Raw genomic sequence first — 25753 nt, forward strand, 5'->3', positions numbered from 1 at the left:
GCTCCTCCCAGGGCGCACACGCCGTCTCGTCCTAGGCGGCGGCGGGAGAGTAACGAAGCCATTAAGCGAAGGGTTTGGAGGGCTCGGCAATGAAGAGCTCATCCTGCAGCAGCAGCACCATGGGTAGAGGTTAGTTCCTCTGCAAAGTTCGGTTAATTCTTTCTTATTTCTTTAAAGCGGCTGAGACCGTACCAGTGTCAAGGACTGAGGGTATGTAGGGTAAGAGGATGGTTAACAGGTGAGGGGAACAAAAAAAGTGTACCTGTTGGTGGCTGGTGAAGGACAGGAAGCGGCAAGAGGAGGCTGTCTTCTGTCACCCACAGCCAGGGCTGGATAGCCACAAAGCCAGAGGAGGTTCAGAACATGGGTCGACTGCCCCAAAACCAAGCGCTGGTCTGGGCTGTGGCCTCATCCTGGCTACTTGGACCAAATTCCATCTATCATGAAAGCTACAGATCTAAAAATAAAATAAAATAAAAATATTATTTGTTTTAATCAATCATATCAGTACTTTCAGTGTAATAAAGAAGCATGGCTGTAAGTCAGTCCTGTTACACTCTGACATCCTTTTGTTTTATGAGGTGCTGGGTAGCAGCAAATAGGTTTGCAAAGGGAGCTGGATGTAGCCATGCCTACTTCCTAGGCTGCTGCCCCTCAGAAATGCTCAGCTTCCAGTTGCATTTATGCAGAAAATGCATGGGAAGAGTTAGGTGGCAGCAAACATGTTTCCTAAAATGTGCCAGGAAAGACCATTGTGATTAACTGGCATTTTACCTTTAGCCTCAATGCATGCTGGAGTAATTCCAGCCTCTGGGGAGATTCACTCCATCATGTGATGAAATATAGCTCTTCTTTAGGAACAAACTGCACTGCCTTGTCTTTTGCTGAAGTCTGTGGTGCTTGATTAAGTAAATGAGATGTGGCTTGGGCCACACATAAAAGGAGTAAGATGGAAAGGGATTAGCAGTCTTTAAATGGTCAGCAACAAAATGTATGTGAGTGTAATAGGACACATTTCAGAAGGATGTGTTGCTGATACCTTCATGTCTCTCCATGATTGTAATTTACTTGTAAAGATTAGAGTTACCTTGGAAATGAGGGAAAACCAGCATTTCACTGTGAAAGCAACTTCCCACTTCTAAAACAAAAATTAAATTGGCATTAGTATGAAGCAGAAATTATTTTTTTTTTTTGATCCCAAGCTATGAGTTTGAAATAGGAGTCAGGGCAATAGTTTTAATCCTTGTGAGGCAGTATTGGACTCAGGAAACGTCTGCATCTGTGCTTCATGTTAGTGTGAGACCTGTGTGTGCCAGACTGCCTTATAGTATGCTTGATGTCTGTGGGGTAGGAACTGGGAGTGTGTGGGCCAGTGAGGACCTACTGTATGCTCCAACCACGTCCCGTGTGGGTGCAACATGGAGCCTGTGACCTGTGGCATGCCACAAAACACAGCTACCAATTGATAGCTTTTCATGGTTGCAGTGCCTCCACCAGGGCTTTCCAGGGTCTCCTTTCAGCAGTTTATCCCCTCCTTTACTGCACCACAGCTGCAAATGGTCAACTATCCTGCCTTGTCAAATACAACAGTTGCCATTAATATGTTGTCTACCTGCTTTTTCTCACCTAATACCTCAAAACTAAGGATTGTAGAATGCTTTTCATCTTCTCTGGGCTTCAATATTGTTGTTCCGAAGTTTAATTACTATTTCTCACTGAACAGCATCTTCCTAAAAAGAGATTTTCCTTTCTATATTGCTTGTGAATAGAAACCCATCATTCTCTGTAAGAAGTATAATCTTTTATAGTGATGAATTACCCATATGCTTTTATTATATTGAATTTGTTTTTCCATGACACACTTCTGTAAAATGCTGCCTTTAATTGTATGTTAGTTTATTTATAAATAATACTTTTTCTTTCTGTAACAGATGTTAGCATTAGTACTAAGCCCTAAAAGAATGACTTAGGGGAAATATCATATCCTATCATCTTTTCAGTCTCTAATTGTCTACATTATTCCATTCTAAGTAATGCAATTAAAAAATTATTTCACTAAAACCACAGCAAAATATTGCATCACTGGAATGCCTTTTGATCCCAGAAAGGTTAATATGTAAAATATCTGCTAGTCTGATGCTGATCATTCAGAATCAAGTTGGCTCATATCTAACATTTATTCCCTGTAAAATAAATTTCCTTTCACTAAATGTAGCAAATGGTTAAATTCTTCCCCCCTCCTACTATATTCTGTTTTCCCATTCCCATTAAAAGTTTCTGCCTTGAGGCCTACCAGCAGGGCATGCAATACCTACATTAAACCAAATTTAAAAGTAAGGGTGCTCCTGCTGCTAATGTCCTCAGATCACAGACATGCAAAATGAAGGAACTGGCAGCTGAAACTTTAATGGTAGGAAGTGTAGACTGCATACTTGGGGAAAAAACACAGTAGCTCTATATGACAAAAAAGTCTTATTAACATTTATGTACTTCAAAACGACACGCTAGATGATTCTACATAACTGTGGGGCTTTCAGCTTTTGTTTTAAGTAAAACCCTGCATTGTAAGAATAGCATCGCTTACATTTTTTATTCAAAGGATTGTTACTATTATGATTATGTATTATTTTGAATGTTAATACAGTGCCTGTTGTCACATTGCACACTGTACGTTCAATCATTTCTCCACCTTATGTATTAACTTGAAATATTACTAATACTTGGATGTAGACAGCTTGAGGAAGAACAGGGAATCATGTGCAAGTAAGATTCCTGAATTAGTTGTTCCTGTGCAAACCAAAAGCACTCCGGGGAAAAAGAGAAACCCATTGAAAGAAAAATCATGACCATTCATTCACTTTATGTCCTACTGAAGTAACGCTGAGGCCTGAAAAGATTTGTGTGGAACCTGAGTCCAGTTGCACATGTAATGCACTGGGAAAAAAAGGAAGTTGACTGAGGAGTAGCACAAAAAAAGAATAAGAAACTTTATCATTGTGAAGATATTGTTTCAAGTAACGTGTTTTGTTTGTTTGTTTTAGTTAAAGTGAATGTGTTGCCTCAAGCAATCCTGCAAAGCCCAGGGGAGCATCCCAGGTTCATAAAGCAGACTCTTGGCCCCTCATTAGACTCTGCAAGGTATGTACCTCTTTTTCTTTCAGAATTTATGGTGAACAGCTTCAGTCAGCTAAGGTGACAAATTCTGTTTGGGTTTTTGCAATATTTAAAACTGCAAATATCAGAGGCAAAGAATTTCTCTTTTAGGAAATTTTCATAATTAAAAGAGGGGAAAAACCTAAATAGGAAAAGTGTTCTGTGTAAGGTAGATATCCTAATTTCTCAAAACCCCTTCAACAGCTGCAGGAGGTTAGTTCTGTTTAGCATTGTTATGAATGTAGGTTATTGAAAATGTACTTATTCGGATGAAAAGACAAGATTTTAGTTTTGTTGGGGTTTCTTGTTGTTTTTTTTTTTTATTCAGGCACAAGATAGTTTTGCATCTCTCAAAATATGATGAATAAAACTAGCTTGAAAAACATTATCCTGTACTTAATAACTGAGTCAACAACAGTGCCAAGCCATCTCCTTGCAAATGCCTACAAGGCTCCCTGTTCCGTTGCACTCATTTCTCATTTTAGTTACTTATATCCATACATTTTTGTCTCCCTTAGTGCATGTTGGTCTCAGCTACTACTCTGCCCTAGTATGGTCCTCTTCCTGGAACTGCCTCCATTTCAGAAATAATTGTGACTAATTTCTTTTTTCTCCTCATTCCCCATGCCCCCTCAATCACCTTAGCCTTTGGCTGAAAAGTCTGCAACATTTCAGAGTTCAGCAGCTGCATGTCCATATCTAAAAGCAGTGAGGATCTAGTAATGTCAAAGCCTTGGGCCCAGTCTCTCGGGTGGGGCTCATACTGCTGTATTCTTTGATAGGAAATTTTGAGAAAACTGGAGTTCAAGTTAACAGAATAGGCAGTGAGGATAGAAAGATTTGTGAGAATCAGTTTGGTCCTTTATGGAACTTTGTTCTGTTCTTTGTGTGAAAAGCCAGGTGTATTAATCATGAAGTTTATTTCCAGGAAAAAAACTCAGTAGTTATCTTTTTGTTGTGTAAACTGGTAACATAAATATTGATAGGAAAGCATGGTGTAAAATGTTAACTCTAGAGTAGGTGTCCATTGGGTTAAATATATTTGTCTTTAATAAATGAGTTATTTAAAATTAAATAGAAGCCAATTTACAGGTGAAGCAGACTTTTTTATAAACCATTTATGAAATACTGTGAGTCATCCTGGAAACACTGAAGAAATAAGGCTAAACCAGTTTGGAAATAGCAAGTGACTACTTCTGGGGGGGAAAGAAACAATGCCTCTTTAGCCAGTGCCATCCTCATCTCATTTCTTTATTAAGAATCAACCTCCAGTTCAAGTCACAGTCCAGTTCTTCACATTAATTAAATTTATTGGTTTTAATTCTCATTGCATATTACAAACCATTTTAAATAATGATTATTCGAGTTGACAAAATTTTCTACCACATATTTTTTCCCATGTATCATCTGCCTGCTTTTTCTGTGTTATTGCTACATTAACATATTTGATAATAACAGCCAGAATGAGATAATTTCTTGGTTTTACTAACTTTAAAAAAGGTTATTGCAGAACTTATGTAAACAGTAATTGTTTTGCAATTTCTTGCTTTTGGTTTCCCCAACCCCTTGGCTGTAGTTCTCTTTTAAATTAGAGGGTGTTAGCAAACAGAGCTCAGAAATTTATACCTTGACTATAAGGCAGGTGACATTTTAAATTGTATCTGATTCTAGGGGCTTTCCTCCTGATTGCTTTTTCTTAAAATACGCTTGAGAACATAAAGAAAAGGCATCAAGTTTTCCTTTGTTCCAGTTAGAGATGATTTTTAACTGCAGTGTAGATTAAATTGCAGCAAGCTGATAGTGATGCCTAGGAATTTGTTTGTTGTAGTTGACTGTTTCAGTTTGAGTGTTTGGACACCCCACCCATGTGTTCTCTAAGTGTGTTCTCTAAGTGTGTTCTCTAAGTGCACAAAGCTCATTTTTGCAGTCTTAAAGTACGAAGGTCACCAAGTGTTTATTGTGTTGCCTACTGAACACTTCATATTTAATTATCCAGAGTTATTATTTTTCAATTTTTGTATTACCTCATGTAAACCTACTGGATCTTGAAATATGTTTTACATCAGATTAAAATATGCAGTAATTACCTCATCTTCATTAGCCTAATGTATCTTCTTGAATTGTGACTGTTTTGGTGTGAAAATTTTGATATGGATTAAATATTGGTATTGATTATAACTGAATTTTTATGGCAATATCCGTAAGGTGTACATTTTTCATGGTCAGCAGCAGCTCATATGGCTTGTGTTATGTGCAGCTTGAAAGCCTAAGCCTCTGTTTGGTGCAGCAGTAGTAATAAATTCTGGAACAAATTTAAATGTACTGTTTGTGCCAGAAGTTTTTACTATTACATTGTTTTAAATACAGACATGTCAAAATATCTCTACATTGCTTAGCTGTTTTGTTTTCATTTAAATTAACTTCATGAAGTGTCTTTGGTATTCTCAGAGAAATAAGGAGAATGACGCTTATATTAGCTAACATTATGAAAATAATCTAGTCTCATCACTGTAATGAAAGACAGCAGTGTAATACAGAGAGAGAAAGAGGAAAGTAGTAGATTTATGTGGAACACTGATGTTGAATTTCTTTTGTCTTTGAGTGATTAACCAGACAATCTTCATGCTCTTTTAAAGAAGTATAAAAATAAATTCACATTACTTTTATAAATATAATATCCTCCAAAGTCAGGATATCAGAATCTATTCAAGCACACTTTATGGTCAGTAAGTATGTATCATCCTTTAAAATTCTAGGCATCTCTTGTGTATCAGAGTGCGGATGCAAAGAGATGATGGCTCAAGTGAAAGGTGAAATGATGTACAGTTCTAATTTTAAAATTCAATCCATGCATCCTGAAATTTGCTGTTTATTTTGATGCCTTTTGTATTACCCTGTTAGTGGACCGCCTTTTGAAATATGCTGATTGAAGTGTGGAAAGCTGAGAACAGTGTTAAAGGTCTGCGTTGCACTGAGGAAAATATTTTGAGTTGGGTTTGGGACATTTTTTGCAGAGGTTTTGTTTTTTTTTTTTTAATTTCAAAAAGATTAAATACAAAATAGATTGCACCATTTTGGCCCATACTGGCAATGCAAAAATGTAATGGTTCTTTAGAAAACAGTTTAAATATGGATGGCTTAATCAATTATTACTGATTTAGCTAATACACAATTTCTTGTAGTTTAGACAGAAAGATGAGGTAACTGGGTCCTAGAAAGCTAATACCAACTCTGTTTTCTTCTAGAAATCAAGATTTGAAATACCTACAGACCAAAAAATTAACAAGATATTTGTATGTGTTTATAGAATGTCTGATATATTACTTTCTCAGTATTTCAGTATTCAGCTCTACTTGGCAATGCTAATATATTATACATGCTGCAGAAGTCTACGTTAGCACCTCACAGTGTTTCTTTTAATTTTTTTCACTTAAATTTAGGATTCATTTGATCAAAGACAAAGACGGCATAGATGATTATTTGGCAAAGAATATCAAAGGACTGTCAAAACAAGAAGCTGCTGCGTAAGTTGGCTTTTTTTGAGCCATTTTAACATACCTAAGTTTATTGTTTCCTTTGTTTCTACTCATCATAATCATTTAAATTTAAAGCTCCCCAGGCCCTACCCTTTTTAGTGGAACTTGGCGTTTAAAATTGAAGTTGATATTAAATAATGATGGTTCATTTCTCCTGATCTTAAATATATCAAAGCATTTAACTCCTCAGTTTTACCAATTTGTATATTTAACAAAGTATTATATCACATTTGTAGCATTGTTGTTAAGATTGTGTCAGTAATTATGTTTGAAATTGTGTTTCTCTTTTTTTTTTCCCCCTTGCTTTTTTTTCCCTGAGCCTCTGTGAGGTATCTCCTCTGGGGTGGAAGCTTTGTATACCGACATACACATTCTTGTAATTTCGAATTACTATTTAGCCAAGCCCAAGTGCTGACTTCTGTAGTGAAGCATTTAATACACCATTAGTTATTTAAAAAAACAGTGAAAGAAAGAAATCTAGATAACTTTTGATTTCTTAGAGCTGAGGTATTTACATTTAGAAGTTACAAGAGACTACAACTGACTTATTCTTCTGGAGTCTTTTAACAGATCTGGGGTTCAGCACCATCAAAATTAATGAAAAAATTCTAAGAAATCTGAATTGCTGGTTGCTTAAGTGAGATGATTTATTTATTTCAATATTTAAATAATAAAAAGATGCATATACAAGGCCTCTAGGCACCATAACAATTAATATTGCAAGATCACCCTTGCAGCATAAAAACATTTTACCAGACAGGAATTCGACCAGTAGTTGCTTGCATAGCGTGCTTCTTTTCTCCTTCCTAGCTCAAAAGCGGACTGGCAAACCTTCCCTAAAAACTTTCAGATTAAAATCTAGAAAATTACCAAATTTGAGTTGAGGGGTAATGACTTTAGCAGTGTCCTAAAACCATACAGACAAGACTCAGCCAGCAGACGCCTTTCTCTTTCCTGTAACACATGTCCAATTTGCCTTTATTTTTACAATGGTAACATGATAAAGCTAGTAAGTGTAAGACTGTCAGTACGAAGACTGTAATGTGTCTGGTCTGATGCTCTAGGAAAGCAATCTATTTAAAACAAACTCATACCCCACTTCTTTTATTTGGGTTTTGCCTAGGTTCAAAAATGAAGGACTAAAGATTCACTGAACCAAAATTCAGTGGTAGGATTGGTCAGGACCTTCTCAATATGCCATTCCAGGGTTTGCAAAGTTCAATTTATTCCTTCATTTCTGTATGAGAGACTATCATCATGGTCATGGTCTGTGGGAGAGAGCAGCCTGACAGTGACAGGAAAGTGAGTTAGGAAAGTCCCATGTTACTTCTCTGTGAGTACATGTGGTTGATGTGGGACAGTTAACTTTGATCATGCTGTCGTACTAATTGTGCTAGGTGTCATAGCTGGTTTAAATACTCTCTGCTTAAAGAGAGGGAAACTAAAATTGGTCTGTGACTCAGTCACGTTCTGCATGAGCTGGACCAAAATAAGGAACAGATCCTTCCTGAGCAAATGCTGTGTTGACAAGAGGTCCTGTCCCCTGAATTAGGGGTAGTGTAGTTGCTCTGTGAGGGTAGATGTATCAGACCCCAGGGAGCAAGCATAGAAATAAGTACATTCATTTATTGTCACCCTAGTTCCATGCCAGCTATGCAGTGCTGCTGTAGTCACTACTCTACAGCAATTGTTGCAGAGCAACCTGCCTACCCAGTGACCTGTTTCAGTCTTTTTAGCCCCAGTGGATTTCCACAGTACACACACTGTGGTAGGGACAGAAGCGTTCTCTGTGATTACACAGGAAGTCACTGCTGTTTCAGTAAGGCCTTGGGGCTTCAAAGTTAATTTTACAGATCTGATTTGATCATGTCAGCCTTTTACTGCTATTTAAAAAAAAAAAAACAAACAACAAAAACCAAGCCAACAACAACAAGAAAAACCCACACCCCAAACCCCTTCCTATATGATTTTTCTCTTTAAATCCAAACTCTTAGTCTGGAGATTGTGGAAAAAGAAACCAGCAAGGAAATCCACAATGAAATGAGAATTTTATCATCTGTTCTGCAATACCTACACAAAGTGGGGTGTTTCCTTACTGGTTAGTAATATGCTGTTTTTCAAAGTTATCAAAGCCTCTTGCAAGATTAAACTGGTACATGTATTCTAGTTTATTTCTATGGAGTTTTTTTGAGTACATCTTTTAAAAGACTATGTTCACATTCTTTGTATTTAATTATTCTCAGAATTTTAGCTTTTGATAGTAGCTCAGCAGTTACAAAACTTCTATAGTGTATCATTTACTACTGCTCTTCCATAAACTTGATACAATCATTTGAGAACAAACAAATGGTAACAAGCCACACAATTAAATTAGTACTAGGATAATATCTTTATAAAAAGACTAAATGACCAATTGTAATTTTAAACCAATTTATAAACTAAGGCAATGCCATATCTGTAAATGATCTTACTGAAATCGATGTTATCCTTTCCATGCCTTGGCAGCCAACAGATGTTTTTCTGAAAAAAAAAGAGAGAAATGGCTTATAATATGCTGTGTATTTCTTTAAATAGTTTCCATTCCAAAAGTGGATTATTGCACTTTTATCTTTATATCTGTATTTTTGTTTAATATGGAGGTTGTCAGTCATTTCTCTTTTAAGAGAAATTCTTGTAGCCACACCGCTCCTTAATTTTAAGCACCCTTTTTTTTGTTTGTTTGTTTTTGGTGGGGGAGGGGGAGTTGTACATGTTAGGCAGATTTATTACCTCCTAAATAAAGGCATGTATGGCTAGTAGCATATTTATGGAAAAAAAGTAACAATATTTAAATTAAAACTGTCCCCTAAAATTTTGTCCTTCACAATATTCTTTAAAAGTAAGTTAGTTTCTTCAGAGCTGAAGGGAAAAAGGGTTGCAGTTATCCCTCTATTATACAGTATTGTACTTTGTTCCAGACTTCAGCAGACGCAAAAAATTTTGTTGAGTGTGCTTATGTTATAACCTCACTTTTCTGTGAAAAAATTTGGAGATTTTTTCATTTCTCTTCTTTGTCATAATTTTTGTCCCAGGGTGATATAAGAAGAAATAAAACCAGTTCTTAAGAAAGATAGTACTCTAATCCTATTAAAACAGGGTATTGCTTTCGGTTTTTTCATTGATTTTGTTTTGTTTCCTTCTCTAAAATTTTAACTTGAAATAAGAAATGAATGCAGTGAAAGCAGCTGGAAATGGAAAAAAGTAAAGGTTACATTAATGCAGCATGTGACTGCTTTCCTGCTACAGCATTAGGCTTTTGTAAGCTTATGAGGAGTTTGGCTGACTTCACCGGCCTCCAGTGAGCCTTCCGTGATACTTTCGGTTCCTAGCCTTGACTCACCAAATCATTAATGCCTCAAAACTGGGTTGCCAGAAAAACCAAGTAACAGCTCTTTAATCTTCAAATCAATGAAAATTGTCCAAATATGACCATATCATCAAAACAGAGTTAAAGACTAGAAAAAGAGATTTTGAAACCTTTTTTTCATGAAAGGAGCAGCTCTGTTTAATATTAACAAAAAAAAGCAAAAAAAAAAACAAAAAAACCCACACCCATTCATGATGCTCCTAGATGTATTTCTGTGATTGGATGATGCAGTTCTAGTATCTTCAGTCAAGACCCCTTGGTAATCAGATGACATCTGAATTATTTTCCAGAGACCATATGGCTTGACCTAGGTATGCAGAAAATTTGTGTTTGCATTTTCTGTCTTCTGAGTGGTGGGTCAGTGTGTTATTGCCTTGATAAATTTGTGTCAGTAAAGACAGGCTCTGATATGACAGTTTTAGTCAGGAGATGAGATTATTTTATATGCATTCAATCAGATGTTTTTTGAGATAGAGTAGCTTGTTCTGCTTAGAATACACCAGAAAGCTAGTCCTTCTCAAGATCACCTGAAACACAAAATGGCAAAAGCTTTCACCCTCAGGTGGGCTGTATCTCCCAGAGCAATTGCCAGGTATCTGAGCTAATACTGGGAAGATCAGCCATTAAACTAGTTTGCAGATTGTATAGCGACAACTGGAATATAATGTTTTTGCTCTAGGAGCAAATGGTTGAATATAGTAGCAACCCTTTGCTTCCATAAATTGTTGTCCTTCTCTTCAGATAAAGGGATTTTAATCTGAATTTAGCTGATACAGAGGACTAGGTTAATCACCACATATAATCAATTTAAATAATTAAGAATAAGTACTTTGATTAGTTAAACCCAATCTTTTAGGATTTACAAAACTGCTTGAGAACAGGGTGGATTATACTTTTGAAGCACCTGTTCCATAGCTTACATAGAGAATTTAAGGTTACCAGCTCAAGAGTAAACATGTAAATATACTATTAAGTCCTACACTGGAGAACTATTGGATTTTGAAAGTTGTAAAAAGGACCAGGTAGAAGTCTTAGAGTTGTGTTCACTACTTCCTGCAGTAGCATTTCTACAAGAACCTGGCAAGTCCAGGACAAAAGTGACCTGGCATCTATTTTACAACTTCTGTTTGTGCCATCTGCTAGAAGATTATTTTTCCATTCTTCAGTGAGAGAATGAAAAGGGGTAAATTCATTACTTCCCCCCCACCCACCCCCACCCCCCCAAGTTTCTGCTGTTTTCAGTGTCAGTATCAGCTACATACAGTTAAGGAAAAAAGATGCTGGAAAATAAACGAGTGAGTAATTGTGAGTACTCAAGATAAATTTGTGGAAATAAAAGATTTCTTTCCTACATCCTTACTTCTACTACCAATTTGGCTTTGAATATTCAACCTCATCTGTCCTCCAAGACTGCAGGAAAAAACCTCCTCACTTGATTAGAGGCCAGAATGATTCAGAGAGTCCACTGCAGGAGAAGAATGGGGTTTGTGGGCTGGTGGAGAAGAGGAGGACTAGCTTGAAGGGTGTCCTGTTCCTTATTTTCATCGTAGCCATGTGTCCTGGGTTCAGCCAGACTAGTAAACCCTACTATTAGGCTGGGTTTCTTCTTATCTTGTCCTCTCTTTGTAAGTTATTTAAATCATTTGGTACTCAATTTTAGATTTTTTTGCTTTTCCATTTGTCCTTATTCTATCTTTTGCATTGATGGACCAATTTATTAAGGAAGCTGAACACAAATATCTTCTTAGGGTTTTGATTAATCCAGGCTTTCTAGTAGCTGTCACTTCTACCAAATAAATTAGTAAGGTGACTTCATAGGTGACCTATGAAATCTTTTACTCAACAAATAGATTTGGACAGCTTATCATATTGTTATGGGTGAGGTTTCTTCTTCAGCGGTATATCACATTGTTCTGGTTGGAGGGTTTTTCACAACCTTAAATCTTTACTGGGGCTTCCCAATTTGAACATGCGTAATTTAGGCTTAAGAATTCTGGGTTGTGAAGTTGATATGACCGTTTCTGTGTTATGGGGCGAGGTGGTGTTATGTGGCACTTAAGGGACAGGGGAGGGGGGCTGCCAAGTGTAAGAGTTAGGGAAAAAATAACTTGTTGGTGTGGGATTAAGGCAAGGAAGGAAGACTGGCACCTGCTGTTACTAGAAAGCTTGCATAAGGCAATTTTTAGACACAGATAATGTGTAAATGCAGATTCTGCTTCTACCTTGTATTGCAGTCCCTAATTTCACAGTATTTGGTTCTAGTGGTTTGAACCGCTGCCTTTTCTTTTGTAGATAACACTATGAAGGCAGAGGGAGAGAGGAGAGCTCAGGGTAGTTAAAGAACATAGCAGCAAAAGGAGAAAGGAGTGAAGTGTTCTTTCTCTTTCATGTTCATGCCCAGCATGATTTTATGGTTCTTGCTGATGTCAGTCTTTCGATATGACCTGTGAGCACCTTATGATTGTTTGCATTACTCTGAGAACTGGTGGAATGTTGTGTCAACTCCACATTTTATGAGGATATTTCTGCACTCTTAAATACTAAAAACTATGGAAAAGGGTAAATCACAACCAAAAAAATGTATCTTTTCATAGTAAAAGAATTTTTAAATTAAGGCACTCTATCCCAAACTCCCTGCTGATTGTGGAAAGGGAGATGGCACAAGTCACATATTGAGCTAGATGATAAATTTTAAATTTCTGTTACAATATTATTTAAATATGTATTTTTTTCTGTCTGAATTATTCCTAACAATCTTGCTTGCCATGATCAGGATTCAATGTTTATTAAACAACTTTCAAAAAGAGATTTTTAGCACTTAGAAGAATACATTCTTTTTGGTTAAATGAATGGTCTCTGTGAATTTTGAGCCTGATAAACTTATTACTTAGTGTAATTAGGCAGTGATCTAAAGAACAGAACTGTGTGGGAAGTGAATGGTTTGCCTTTCCTAAAGAAACTTCTCTGAGCGTTTGTGTAATGTGAAAGGTTTTTCTTGAAAAGGTTAAAAAAAGTTCTAATCAACTTCTGTACATTATGTAGAACTTCATTTTCTAAACTCTGCAAAAGAAAGTTTCATATTTAATGGGAAATCATGAATTATTCCATTTATTATCTACTTCCTCCTTTCAAAGACATGATCTGGATAAAAGGCGGGGTGAATAATTTCAAAAAATACAATACATTTTTAATGGGAAGGTGCAAACTACAGATTCTCATGACTATTAGCAAGTATAGAGGAAACAGAATTTTACTTGCAAAAACTCATCAAACTCTTGCAAAGATAAAATACATGACATACTTTAATAAAGAAGAACACAGTGAGCTGAAGTTTTCCTTTTTTTATGTATCTTGTTGTTTTTACTAAGTTTGGTCTTACAGTTTTCTAGTACTTTCATTTCTCAATAGTTCAACAATATTTAGTACTGAAGATAATATACAAGCAATGCACAGCTGACTTCTATTTTTAAAATGCTCATAAAAGTGAAGTATCTCTAACATACAAAGAGAGTCTGAAATAAAAACAGTCTAATTTGCCTTGGTACAGTCACGACTTCCTAATAATTCTCGCAGTAGATCCTTCTGAATTGTGTAAAATCCTCTCTTTTCTTTTTCCCTCTAAATCTGTGTGGTCTATTTGTCTTTACTGAATAAGTTCTGTTAGAGAATTGAATGAGCTATCATAAACAAAAGCAAAAATACTGTGGGAATTGTTCATAGCAGTAGTATAATAAATGTATTGACCTGTATAGGGTTCTGTGATAATTCATAGTGTCAGCTTGAGAAGAATCAGAAAGCAAATAGTTATGATTATCTTTTTCTAAAGATAAAATTTTGTACCCTGTGAAAGAAACTTGCAGAGAAATTTGACTTCTCCTATATCATACAAGTCAAATTGAAAGGGTTCCAAATTCAGATGCTTCTAGCTCTCAGTCCACTAAGTCAGCTCTGAAATAAAAGAGGAAAGTTGAGAAATACTTCATTTTGATAAATAACAGTTAATAAAATATGGTTGGAATTACTCTTTGTTAATGAATGTAATTAATTTAGAAAGAAAAGCAGGAAGATTAATGAAGGTAATGTTTTTGTCTGATTATGCTTGAAATATTCACAGGTGTGTGTGAAGAATATTTTTATAAGGCTAGTGCTTTTATCTTTATTTTTAGTGCTTTCTTTTAATTTCTGTTTAGGGACATAATGTTCCAAAAGTTCATTGCTAAATTTATATTTCCATTTTCTGGGTTAATGAGGATTCTTAATTATTACAGTACTTACATTCATTTTAAAGTACTTTTTCTGTGTCATCCTTTGATGTTTATAATTGATTAATTTTTCATTTTATGTAGTATTAAAGTGGCAGCGTAGCTTTGAACAAAAGGAAGCGAGTTTAATATATGTGTCCTTTGCGAGATCCTGCTGACAGGTTATGCATCCACCTTTGATTGCATGATTTAGGTTAAAGTGTGGTTTGACAACAGTCAGAGAGTCTGAAAGAGAAGATGAAAAATACTGCATTACTGATGCTGAAAGTGATATGGAATATATGGTATAAAGTACCTATATACTTGTTTTCTGATATACTGTATTTTCATCTTTCTATTAATAGTTCTGAATACATAGCTTCATAAAACTTTTCTTATTTAAAACCAAAATCTAAATTGTTACAAAAGTCAATTTAAAGTCATGTTCTTCCCTCTCATGATACATACAAATTATCATGCAATATTTCTTATTTATTGTTTAGTGTAGGGGATTCCTTTGATAAAATTTTGGAGGCTTAGTTGATTTCGTGTTTGTGGTTTTTTTAATTAGGACAGTATCTATTTCAGCTTTGTAATTTGGAATTAAAAACCATGCACCCATCCCAATGTAAGTTAATTCTCAGCCTTAATAATGAAAAATTCTGATGTATAACTGATGTTTATTACTACTTAATGGCACTTACTGTACTTTCTTTAATGAGATTACTATAGTCTACAATTTAACATATTACTATCCAGTAAATATTTCATAGAATCACAGAATTAAAAGTATTTAAAGTACTTAAAAGTATTAAAAGTACTTAAAAGTATTATAAAAGTATTTAAACAGATGTCTATAAACTAGGATTTGACAGTTGTTCCCTGATTCAGTTAAAGAGCTCTGTATAAGTAGCAGCATGTAGTGAAAATGTGCTGAGTACTTGACCAACTGATACACCAAAGTACTTATGTATATAAATTTTCACACTGAACTCGGATACTCAGATGACTGAGATACATTTTCAAATTAGCTACGTACCTATAACTTCGGCGGATTGCAGCCCAGACACATGACAATTTAGATTTCAACAGTGTGAGTACATGGGTTTATATCTCTGTAACCTGAATCGTAACATTGCTGAATGCAATAGTCAAATCTTCAGCTTCCAAATTTACCAGGTATTGGCATAATTGCTTTCAGCAATGCCCTGCGGAAGTCTGAACTGTATTTCAGATATGGGTCACTAACAGTGTTGGGTTTTGACTGTCCAGCTATAACTAAATAATAATTCCTCTTTCAATTCTTAGGCAGAGAAACCTGAAGTTACAAGCTCTTACAGCATGCTTGGCTTTTTAGTGTTTTGTATAGTTTGGTTTTGGGGTTTGTTTTTTTTTTTTATTTAATGCACATATTTTTCAATTTTTTTTTTGTTTGCATATAAATTAAGCACAAAGTAGCAAAGTATTCGCATGCTTGATTTAATTTTCATTTTCTTGTCGATTTCTAGACAGGAGATGTGAGGGGAAAAATAGTAAAATGTATTTGTTTGAACAAACCTAAGCAAAAATGTCTTGATTATTTTTCATAATTTTGTGAGCCTTCTCCAAGGCATTTGTGTCAGTCATTGATTTACTAACTGAAGAAGGAAATCCCAAATGGATGAAACCTGTTTGAATACAGTTTTTAAACATTATAATAATTAGTAATTATTTTACACTGGAAGTATACTTTAATATTTCATATATCATTGTTTAATCCATGCCATTTTGTGTTTTACAAAATGGGAGTGCTACAATACACCTGTAATCAGCCGGCATTAACCTATAGTAGTAATTAAATCCTACAAATTTAAAGATATGAACCCTGATACTAAAAAAACAAACAAACAAAAAAACCAAAACCCAAAACCAACCAAACAACCAAAAAACACACCACAAAAAAAAAAACCTGTCATCTGAAAATAGTAGACTTTTACACTTATTTTGCTTGTCTGTAATTGACCACACCAGACAGGAGGCATGGGGAATTAAAATAATGTTAAATAACTCTGTTATGCTATACTGACTGTTCTGAATTTTTCCAACACCTGTACCTGCCTCTTGGTCTCTTAATTTCTTTTTTCTTTTCTTTCTTTCAGTGCGAAGGGTAGAATGCCAATAGCCTTGCTGTTCAGGAATTTAAGTTAAAGGGAATGTAATACAGTACTGTCCTGATCACCTAGCTTTGCTTAACAGTCTTGTAAAAGTACAATGCTATAAGATAGGAAGGTGCTTGAGATTGCAACAACAGTGTAATTTCATTAGCCCCGCTGAAGGTTATTATTTATGATTTTTGCATGGGTAAAGACAGATTAGAATCAGATTTCTGTGGTTCCTTAGCATGACTCCAGATCATTTTAGAACAGCAATGATAATAAATAAAAAGAAATCTGTATAAGAAAATCATATAAGTAGCTATGGAGTTTAAGAAAAGTATAATGCCTGTAGGAATACGAGGTACACTTAAAGCACAGTGTTAACTATAGCAAGCAGTGTCTTTTCAAGCTTGCAGATCCACATTCAATAAATAGCTTCTTCCACCCATGTGATATACTACATGAAATCCTTACCTATAGCATGGCATCATCAAAATGACAATTTCAACTCTTCGTGGTTGATTGTTTGGTGCTAAAAATTATTCTGATCTCTCACCCCATGACACACATGCAGAAGGGTAGAGATTTTTTTCAGCACTTCATGCATGAAATGCCACATTGCAGTAACAGCTGGTATAGGTTAAATGCATCATACCTTACCAGAGCTACTAAGTGGACCTCATTCATGTTTGACCCAGTCTGATTAAATAAACACGCTACAACATCTGTGGGATTTCAGTAATGACAGAGGTAGCTGTACAGAGGAACAGTGGATTCTCAGCACTGTTTATGTTTAAGTATCATATTTTTCATCTGTTGAATTCCAGGGATCAAAAAAAAAAAAATAATGAAACAAATCTGCTTGAAATTAAAAACAGATTAAGTGGTATCTTTGTTTTTGCCATAAATGCACATATATGTTTCATATTTCATTAAAAATTAATCTGTTTTCAAAAAAATCCATCTGAAACATTTTTTTTCCTGGCATGCCCATGTGATCGTTCGAAAGGGAAAGAGGACTTTAGGTTTATATTCACCTCATGCTTCAGTTTTAACATTAAACCCAGCCAACATTACAGAACTGCCTGCTCTTTCCAGTTCGACCGGTTGAGCTCCTTACAGGCAGCTTTTGTGTGGTTGTGGCACTGTGCTTCAGCGGCACGGCGTAAGGCAAACCGGAGCCTTTGTAGAAGCAGGGAGCAAACCGCGTTGTCCCTGCGCGCTGCCGGCGGCGCTGCGCTCCCGCGTTTCACAAGCGCGGTCCCCTTCCTTTGTTCTGCGGCCGTGCCCCGCCGCACTGACAGCCCCGGGATTAACATGTCCTGCGTGCAGTTTTCCGGATTTCCAGTAGATGCCCCCAGAGACCATTAAACCTCTTGAACGGCTCCACTTCAAATGAAAGGCCAGTCTTTCTCCATTTTTCTTCTTGAAGTAACATAATTGTTCAAAGGAAGCCTAAAATCGGCTTGGGCGCCATGCAGAAAAACAAACTTACCTGCTTAATAATATATAATAATTTATTAGGTAGAAAGGTTCAAAAGGTTTAGCGTAAACTGCTTCATTAATGTAGTAGAAACATACTGTTAATAGTTGGATTTTGTAAAATAATGTGCCTTTAATCAGATATCAGTTTTTTATCTTGATATTAAAAATAAAGTGATATTCGGTTACATTAAACATGAGATGCTCTATTTAAACTCACATTTTACATGCTGCATGATATATAAAAAAAAACAGTATGAAAAGAATTTTAAGGGTTTATTTATAGGTTATCTCAAGATATCATGAAAAGTTTACTTCTGTCACCTACACTACTCCTTCTGTTCAAAAGCACTGTTTGGTGGGAAAAAAGGGCACTGGAATTTCCATCTGTAACCCCTTCAATAACTGAATAAATTTCAGAATTCATTGCAGTGTCATTCTCTCTTAGGTGTCAAATACCATTCATCCACATAATATCATTCATTTCTATCCCTATTTTGTTTGTGTGTGATCAGCCACTTGTAGCTGATATATTGTAAAAGCTTAAGAAAACAATAGTATTATTTTGTGCTTTGTGTATTTTCTGGTTTTAAGAATAACAGAGAGATAACTTTATGACTGTAAAATTTGAATGATTATACAATAGATAGCAGCTTCATTGCTTGTGAGCTAAAATCAGTTATCTTTGCCTAAGGAAAAAAACATGAGCTGTGCTGTATGATTACTGCAGCATTATTTCACTTTATTAATTAGGATAGGATTTATTAAAAGAATATTGACACTAATTTTTAAAACTTACCTATTTTATTGTGTGTTTCGTTCTCCTGAATTGGTTTGCTAATAATGCTATCTTGTGGGGAAAATGTGCTTTGACTCCAAGCAAACAGGATCAGTATATGGGAAATAATGTTACATGGACACGTTTTTTCTGTTACACAAATATAAGTACTATGCAGCAAATGTTAAAAATTAACTGAATGACGTTTTGTTTAATTACTGTGAAGATCTTCTTGCAGTACTTTCTTGTTTACTTCCAATACATCTAATGATCTAATGCATGCACACATACACACATATAAAGATCACATTATAGGAATAAATATGCCTGTGTCTGCTCTGCAAGTTGTTATTCCACTGCTCTGAGTTGTATTACTGTAGGATTCAGTTCTAGGCCTTTGGAAGTTTATAGGAATTTTTACCCATATTCTACAATATTTTTTTAGTTAGAATTTTAAAACAGAAAGCAGAAAGCATTCAATGTAGACTAGAGAATATATTGTATGGTATTAACATAATGTCTTTACAGTATTTTTAAGCTATATACTGTGCATCTGATCTTTGACAAATGTAGCATATACTGGCAAATTAAAATGTACATTTTTAAAGATATTTATCATTTACTTTTCTTAACATTTACTTTTCTTAACATTTACATTTACTTGCTGCAAATATTTTCTGGTACAAAATAGTTACTTTTTTTCTCATGTCTGTATGAACAATGCATGTTTTTCAGTCTCAAAAACCACCTATTTATGTATTAAAGATAAATTCAGTACTGTCTAGTCTAAATTATATCAGGCTTTTGTAGTACTTTTGTGTTCAGTTTTGAAACTGAAATACAAAAAAAAAAACCATGAAGGATTAGCGTGCATCTATGGAGTAAGCAATAGATTTTATTTTAATAGTATTAAATGTGAACTTATGCTAATTATTTACTTCATACATCTTACATTACTTTTTATTTCATTCACATCTAGTTAAGAAGTTTTTTACATCACTTCCATCTTACTAGCATTGTTAAAGAACTGCAGTAGCTTTTTTTGGCTAGAAGTATTAGTCTCATTAGGCTATTGTTTAGCATGAGATCATCTGAATTTATTACATACACTATAAATCCCAAATTTCAGAATTTCATATTTATTTGAAAGCTGCTGAGAATCTGAAGTTAGTGGATTTTAATCGAAAAAGATAGTCTTGAAAACAGTTTGGAGACTTAATGGAACATAAAATATAGAACTAACACTTCTGGGTCCTTGCCATTTTATTGGGACAAAGGTTTGTTTCCTCCCGCTAGATTCCTACTCCTGCAAACCTTTACATCTGTACTTTAGTGTTACAGGCAGTCCCATTGGACTCATAGTTTTCTCCAGGATGGGACACAATGATTGTTTCATGCCACATAAAAGAAATATTTTGATTATTTCCATAAATAATACCCCAAAAGATATGTTACCTCTTGAGAATGTTTGATTGCACAACTTTTTGATATGCATATCTTACCAGAGTTTATGAATGAGACAACTTTGATATAAATTCATCATTGCATCATTTGATGTTAAAATTAGGGAGAAATTATCAAAATTTTACATCAGTAAACCAGTCCCAGCTGAAGTTATATGCTAAACAGAAGCAAAATAATACCTAGTGATTATGTTTTTGGCATAGCATTTGTCTGACATTTTAAAGCACCCCATCATGTCCTACAGCAAAACTATTAAACATATACATAGTTTTGACATGTAGAATGTGCCTCATTTTTCCCTGTGCACTGTTTTAAAGCAAAATAAAAGTTCATTGTGTTTTCATGAACTAATATAAACATGGGGAGGGGGGGTCTCCCATCAGTCAGACTTTTTTATCAGTATCAGCTAAAGAACACCAGTATATTTTTAATATGTTTTCAACATATATATATATAGGTATTTATTCATTATTGCCATATTTACTTCCCTATGGTATGACATTTGTAATCATATTTTAGCAGAATGCTTTTTGAGAGAGGGATAAAAATACCCCTTCCCTGCTGCTGGACTGCAGAGGTCCCTTCTTGAAAGCTGTTTTCGTTATCTTTACTTATTTGGTAAGGCAGAGAACAGAGTATGGGTTTAAAGGCTTAAAATCTATCTTTCTTATTCCCAGTAACAGGAATTCATACAAGAAGAACATCTGCATAGACATGCTGCGACAGGGTTATCACAAGTCCTTCTCCGAGCTCTTCGCTCTGATAGAGAAGTGGAATGCCTTGAGGGAGGCTGCAGGGCCTGGGTCAGCCATATGGCAGCAGAAGTCCCTGGAGGAGCAGCCTGATAAGCTGGATCAGCTTTACCACTTCCTGACCAGGGCTGAGGCAGCCCAGCGAGCAGGTAAATGGGGGGATTGTGGGTAGCAGAGCAGTGGGAGCAGCAGCAGCAAATGCCTGGGGGAAGCTTCCAAATTGTTTCATGTATGAATTTGAAACGCTACTGCATCTTAGCACATTTCAGCCTTAGTCAACTAAGCTGTATTTATAGAATAAATTATTAGGAACTGCAGATATCAGGAGAGGTTTTGTGAAGGAAAAAAAAGAAAAAAGGAAAACCATGTAGAGTGCATTATGATATCATCAGAAATGTTTGATGTATTTATAGCTTTGTTAAGATCTCAATTAATTTCTCATTGTTTTATTATTTATTGTTTTTCCTTCTCTATTGATTTGAGTAGCTGGGTTTTTTATTAGAAAAATTTAATAGGTGAAATTCTGTTTCACACAGTAATAGTTTTATAAATCTGATTTTATTAAATACCCTGTCTGCTAACTGTGCTTGGATTTGTGACTGACTTAAAAAGGATTGTGAAGATGTCAAATAAAATACAGCACACAGATGTAAAATGCCACCTGTGAATTACTAGATATTAGTGAAGACATAAGTCCAAATTACTGTATTTTCACTGTTGCCTACTATTTACTAAGCGGGCATATCTATCATTTCCTTTTACTATAAATAGTAACATAACTTATTCTGTCTTTCTCCTTTGGAATAGTTGTAGGGATGGAGGTGGATAAAGCTCTAACTGCAGTGCTGTTTGATTGACTGAGCTGATATCACTATAGTTGGCGTGTTTCAAGTTTTGATCGTTGTAAATATGAATACCTACAGCAAAATAATTTAAAAAGGGAACAGCAAAAAAAAAAAACCCTTTCAGCACTTAAAAAAAAAAGAAAAAAAACAAAAAACATTAATTTTAAATGTTTATTTTATGTTTATTATGAAAGCCAAAAGTTGTTCTTCAGTGTTAATTCACTGTAATTATAGTCAGGATGTCTAGCCATCCTATGACTGGAAGGAAGCTTCAGATTTGCATGAAATATGTCTAAAACCTGAATAGGCACCCCTGTACCTTGCAGGAGTAAAAGAGAAAAGTTCTGCACTCAGACTGCCCTGATGGGAGCATACTACTGCCAGCAGTTTGTTCAAAAAGTAGTACATATGCCTTACCTTGATGGGCCTGATTCTTGCAGCTGCTTAAGGAGACAATTTTGCCTTCCTTCAGTGCTACAGTGTTACAGACTGACGTGTGACAACAGAGTTGGCGGACATGCTGCCAAAGTCTCAAGGCAGTGTGGACCATGCAGTTTCTGTCCCTATGAAAGGCAGGGGCCCTTTCCCTCACTGAATCCAGCAATTGCTGTTGCTGGGCTCTGAAAGTCTTTCACCTCTCACAGAGACAAAATACTACCAATTGTCTGACTGACTGTATCTTGCATCTAGGAAAGAGTATCTCCTAGCTTTACCTGTTAAAGTTGATTAAAATGAAAGATTAAATGAGAACATATCTCCAGAGCTGGCAAGCCTCTTTACTGAATTTTTAGATTGAGGTATATTTAGTTTTGATTTTTTCACCTGTTTCAGTGCAAACCTTTGCACAAATCTCTTGTTTGCATTAAGTGAGGCTCAAGTCACCTGACATGTGAAGCGATAGATGCTAATTCATATTGCAGGTGTTAGAGCTAGTAGTGCTGTGAAGATAACATGAATTACACAGCTCATCAAATACTAATTGAGTAGTTCTGCTAATCCAGTTACTCTCTGATTCTAACCAAATTGCTTGGGGCTCTGGCTTATGATCTCCTGACAACTCTAGTTGACACTATTTAAGAAGCATTCAGCATTTCACCTCAGCTGGAACTTACCATGATGTAGCAGTCACAACAGCAGATGACTTGTATTTGCTCTTCAGCTGGCATAGTTCAAGCAAGGATGAAAGTAAGATTTGAGGGTGCAAACTATAAGAATTTCACAGTGTGCCTGCTATCACTAATATTAGGCTGAAAGTACCTTTCTCAAGCATGCTGTCCTGATCTAAGAGTTGTGTGGAAGACATAGCAGGTATAAACTAGGAGGGAAAAAAAGTAATCTTTGTGACTTGTAAGATTTTTGAAAATTTAAACTTCATGAGGGGATTGCTCTGTAACTGAAGTGGTAAGTGGAAAGCAAAATTCCACTTACCTTGTCAGTAAAAACTTTTCTTATTTGTTATTTGATTTTCTCACCTCGTATTCTTGCATCACAGAGTGTTTCTGTCTTAATCGTGAACATAACTTAGAGCTGCTGCTCCTGTTTTATAGTTTTATGGTTGTTACCATAGCGCACAGAGAAAGCTAGGTATTTACTTTCCATTTGCTGGTGGAATATGCCAATCTTCTTTTTTTTGATAGTTTGTAGTTATAGGATACCATAATGCTGGACATAAATTGTTTGCTTGAACAGGATCAGTGCCATCTGTCATGATGTGGAGGCTGATATCAAATAGGAATTACTTTCTTTACTGCGGGGTTTGAAAATAGTAACATTTTATCAGTGTTAGATTGTACAGACTGTTTGCCTTCACATACACCAGTGAATGTTCTCTCTGTTTTCATTTTTAGTGGAACACTTTGATTGAATTTCAGATCATACAAGAGTCATTTTCTTTTAATTGGTTATTACCAATATTATAGTGTGCAATGAAAATACCTTTCTTTTTTGTCTGCTTAATCTCATTGTCATTGTATTTGAAAACCTTCCAAGTATTTAAAAATAGACAGCTAGCATTAATCCTTGCAGCTTCTTGGAAAAATAGCTGACAGTGTTTTGTTCTAGGTACAACATTATCCCCAAACCAGTGGCAGAAATGTTGGCAATACATGACTGCATTCCTATTTGGTCCATTTTAATGCAAATAATGTAAATGTTTCTGACTTCAGAATTGAATTGTTTCTATTTATTCCCTGATCTTCCTTCATTATCCTGGACTAACCTCTTTTTTTTACTAGTTCTAGTCTCAGCAGCTTAAGAAAAAGAAATAAAGTGAGACAGTCTAGCTGTTTAAATAAGTGTAGTAGTACGGTCTTTTATAAAAGAATGCAGGATAAATGACAAAGCAACATACCTGTATAGCTCGGCTTTTGATGTATACAGTTCTTGGCATGTGCATGAAAATGTTGGTTTGGTTTTGTTTGGGGTTTTATGTTTGGGATTTTTTTCAAAAATAAAGTTATATTTTGAAGCTGTGAAATGGCCTCTCTGTTTGACTGACTGATTGAACTGCTCAGAGTAATTTCACTTAAAGCTATAATTGTCCTTGAAAGGTATGATACACTGCTAGCAAGGTGCTGCTGCTATCTGCTTGAAAAGGCATAGCTCCCTAGCCCCTACTCAGTACTGTTCTGGTATTTGTACATTTGTTCATTTTGCCATATGAATGTAACTGATACTTTAAATCGCTACTTGGCTGCTATAATCTGTCTTATTGTTTTATAATGCATTGCTGATTTACTTGTTGGGTCTGTGGGTTCATTAGGCTAAGGCACCTATTTGAATCATCTCATCAAAGTATGATGTAGCTACTTTTATTTAGTTCATTAGTACTGAGCCTACTAGAAGAATGAATGATGTTATGCAGATTATACTGCAGAGCATCAATCATGTGGTTTAGGCTGAGGCCAGCCTCTCGGTGATAGTGTACCAAATTTGATTTTTGTCAAATTAGAGGTGATCTGTCCCAGTATTATTTCAGAAGGGCTTGGAAAGTATTGGTTTTCATATTACATCTTAACTACATATTTAATATAGGTCAGAACCCTAACTGAATCTTTACCTAGGACTAGCTGAGGCCTTGAAGAGCTGGTATGATCAGCGCTTGTTAGAGTGAGCTGGTTTACTTGCACTGTACAGGTTGGAGGGAATGCAATGCACAGATCAAGAATAATTAAAGGAAGAGATGTCTCAGACATTGGCTCTACTTTGCCAGAGCAGAGGCGCAAAATCAAGGAAGGTGACACAGTTCAGTAGTTGCAATGTGAATTGAGCAGTCAGCACTATAGCAACAGATCACTGAGTTCACCGTGCCAAAGCCAGTGCATGGAACCTATACCTGGGTATGCACATGCCTTCCAAAAGGCACTGCTTGTTGGCTGATCCCTGGGACAGCTGGTGGAGAGTAAGAGTTAAGATCTGGAAGCTGCTGTTATTCTCAGATTACATCTGCTCATGACTCCTGACCCCATGCAACCTTTGTGGTACGCTGTATGCTAAATGCTGAATCTGTGTGTGCCACAGGCTGCAGACCCTTGTTCTAGAGAATACCAGACATGCAGAATTAGAAGGAAGTGATAACTTGGCTCTTTTTAACTCAATTCAGTGTAAACTTTAGACAGTATGAGTTATCATTTGTTGTTGTTGTAAAAGATGACTTTTCATGAAGTTTATGAAGAAAGCACAAGTATGATATTTTTGCACTGGAGAATTTTTCTTTGAGGTACTTAAGGTTGAGAACAGAGTTTAGTATTTTACAGCATTTTACAGTAGAAAGCTTTTCTGTAAGATTTCACACTTATGCCTTAGGCTGGGCTAGAAACATTGCAATAACCATATTACCCATGCTATTTTGAAAAAAAAAAAAAAAACAAACCCAAAAATAGAAAGAGGTTAAAAAGAAAGAACAAGGATAAGCATACCAAAACCTCTGTTAATATTTGCTTGGAAGAGGCAACCTTTTATT

At 35.6% G+C, this 25753-nt stretch overlaps 1 protein-coding gene across 2 annotated transcripts; it reads left to right on the forward strand.

Annotated features, from left to right (window-relative positions):
* The first annotated feature begins 34 nt into the window (after positions 1 to 34).
* On the forward strand, positions 35 to 22589 carry LOC130595363 (tetratricopeptide repeat protein 29-like). Of its 2 annotated transcripts, XM_057401987.1 has the most exons (5): positions 35 to 129; positions 3042 to 3138; positions 6594 to 6677; positions 20873 to 21096; positions 22483 to 22589. In XM_057401987.1, exons 1-5 carry the CDS (start codon positions 90 to 92, stop codon positions 22497 to 22499), a joined length of 462 nt encoding a protein of 153 aa, XP_057257970.1. In that variant the 5' UTR covers positions 35 to 89; the 3' UTR covers positions 22500 to 22589. The 2 variants fall into 2 exon arrangements, with proteins under 2 accessions (XP_057257970.1, XP_057257969.1); XM_057401986.1 differs by lacking the exon at positions 22483 to 22589 and having other exon boundaries at positions 20873 to 21426.
* Positions 22590 to 25753: the final 3164 nt, after the last annotated feature.

This window comes from Pezoporus wallicus, unplaced genomic scaffold (assembly GCF_028554395.1).
Source record: "Pezoporus wallicus isolate ANWC-B61680 ecotype Strahan unplaced genomic scaffold, APGP_CSIRO_Pwel_v1 contig_7178, whole genome shotgun sequence".
Classification (NCBI taxonomy): domain Eukaryota; kingdom Metazoa; phylum Chordata; class Aves; order Psittaciformes; family Psittacidae; genus Pezoporus; species Pezoporus wallicus.

Bases quoted from the DNA above. Each gene is read 5' to 3' on its own strand.
- LOC130595363 (XM_057401986.1), top strand. From the start codon at position 90: ATGAAGAGCTCATCCTGCAGCAGCAGCACCATGGGTAGAG. The intron at 130-3,041 runs GTTAGTTCCTCT...TGTTTGTTTTAG, and splicing joins CAGCAGCACCATGGGTAGAG to TTAAAGTGAATGTGTTGCCT. The intron at 3,139-6,593 runs GTATGTACCTCT...ACTTAAATTTAG, and splicing joins CCCTCATTAGACTCTGCAAG to GATTCATTTGATCAAAGACA.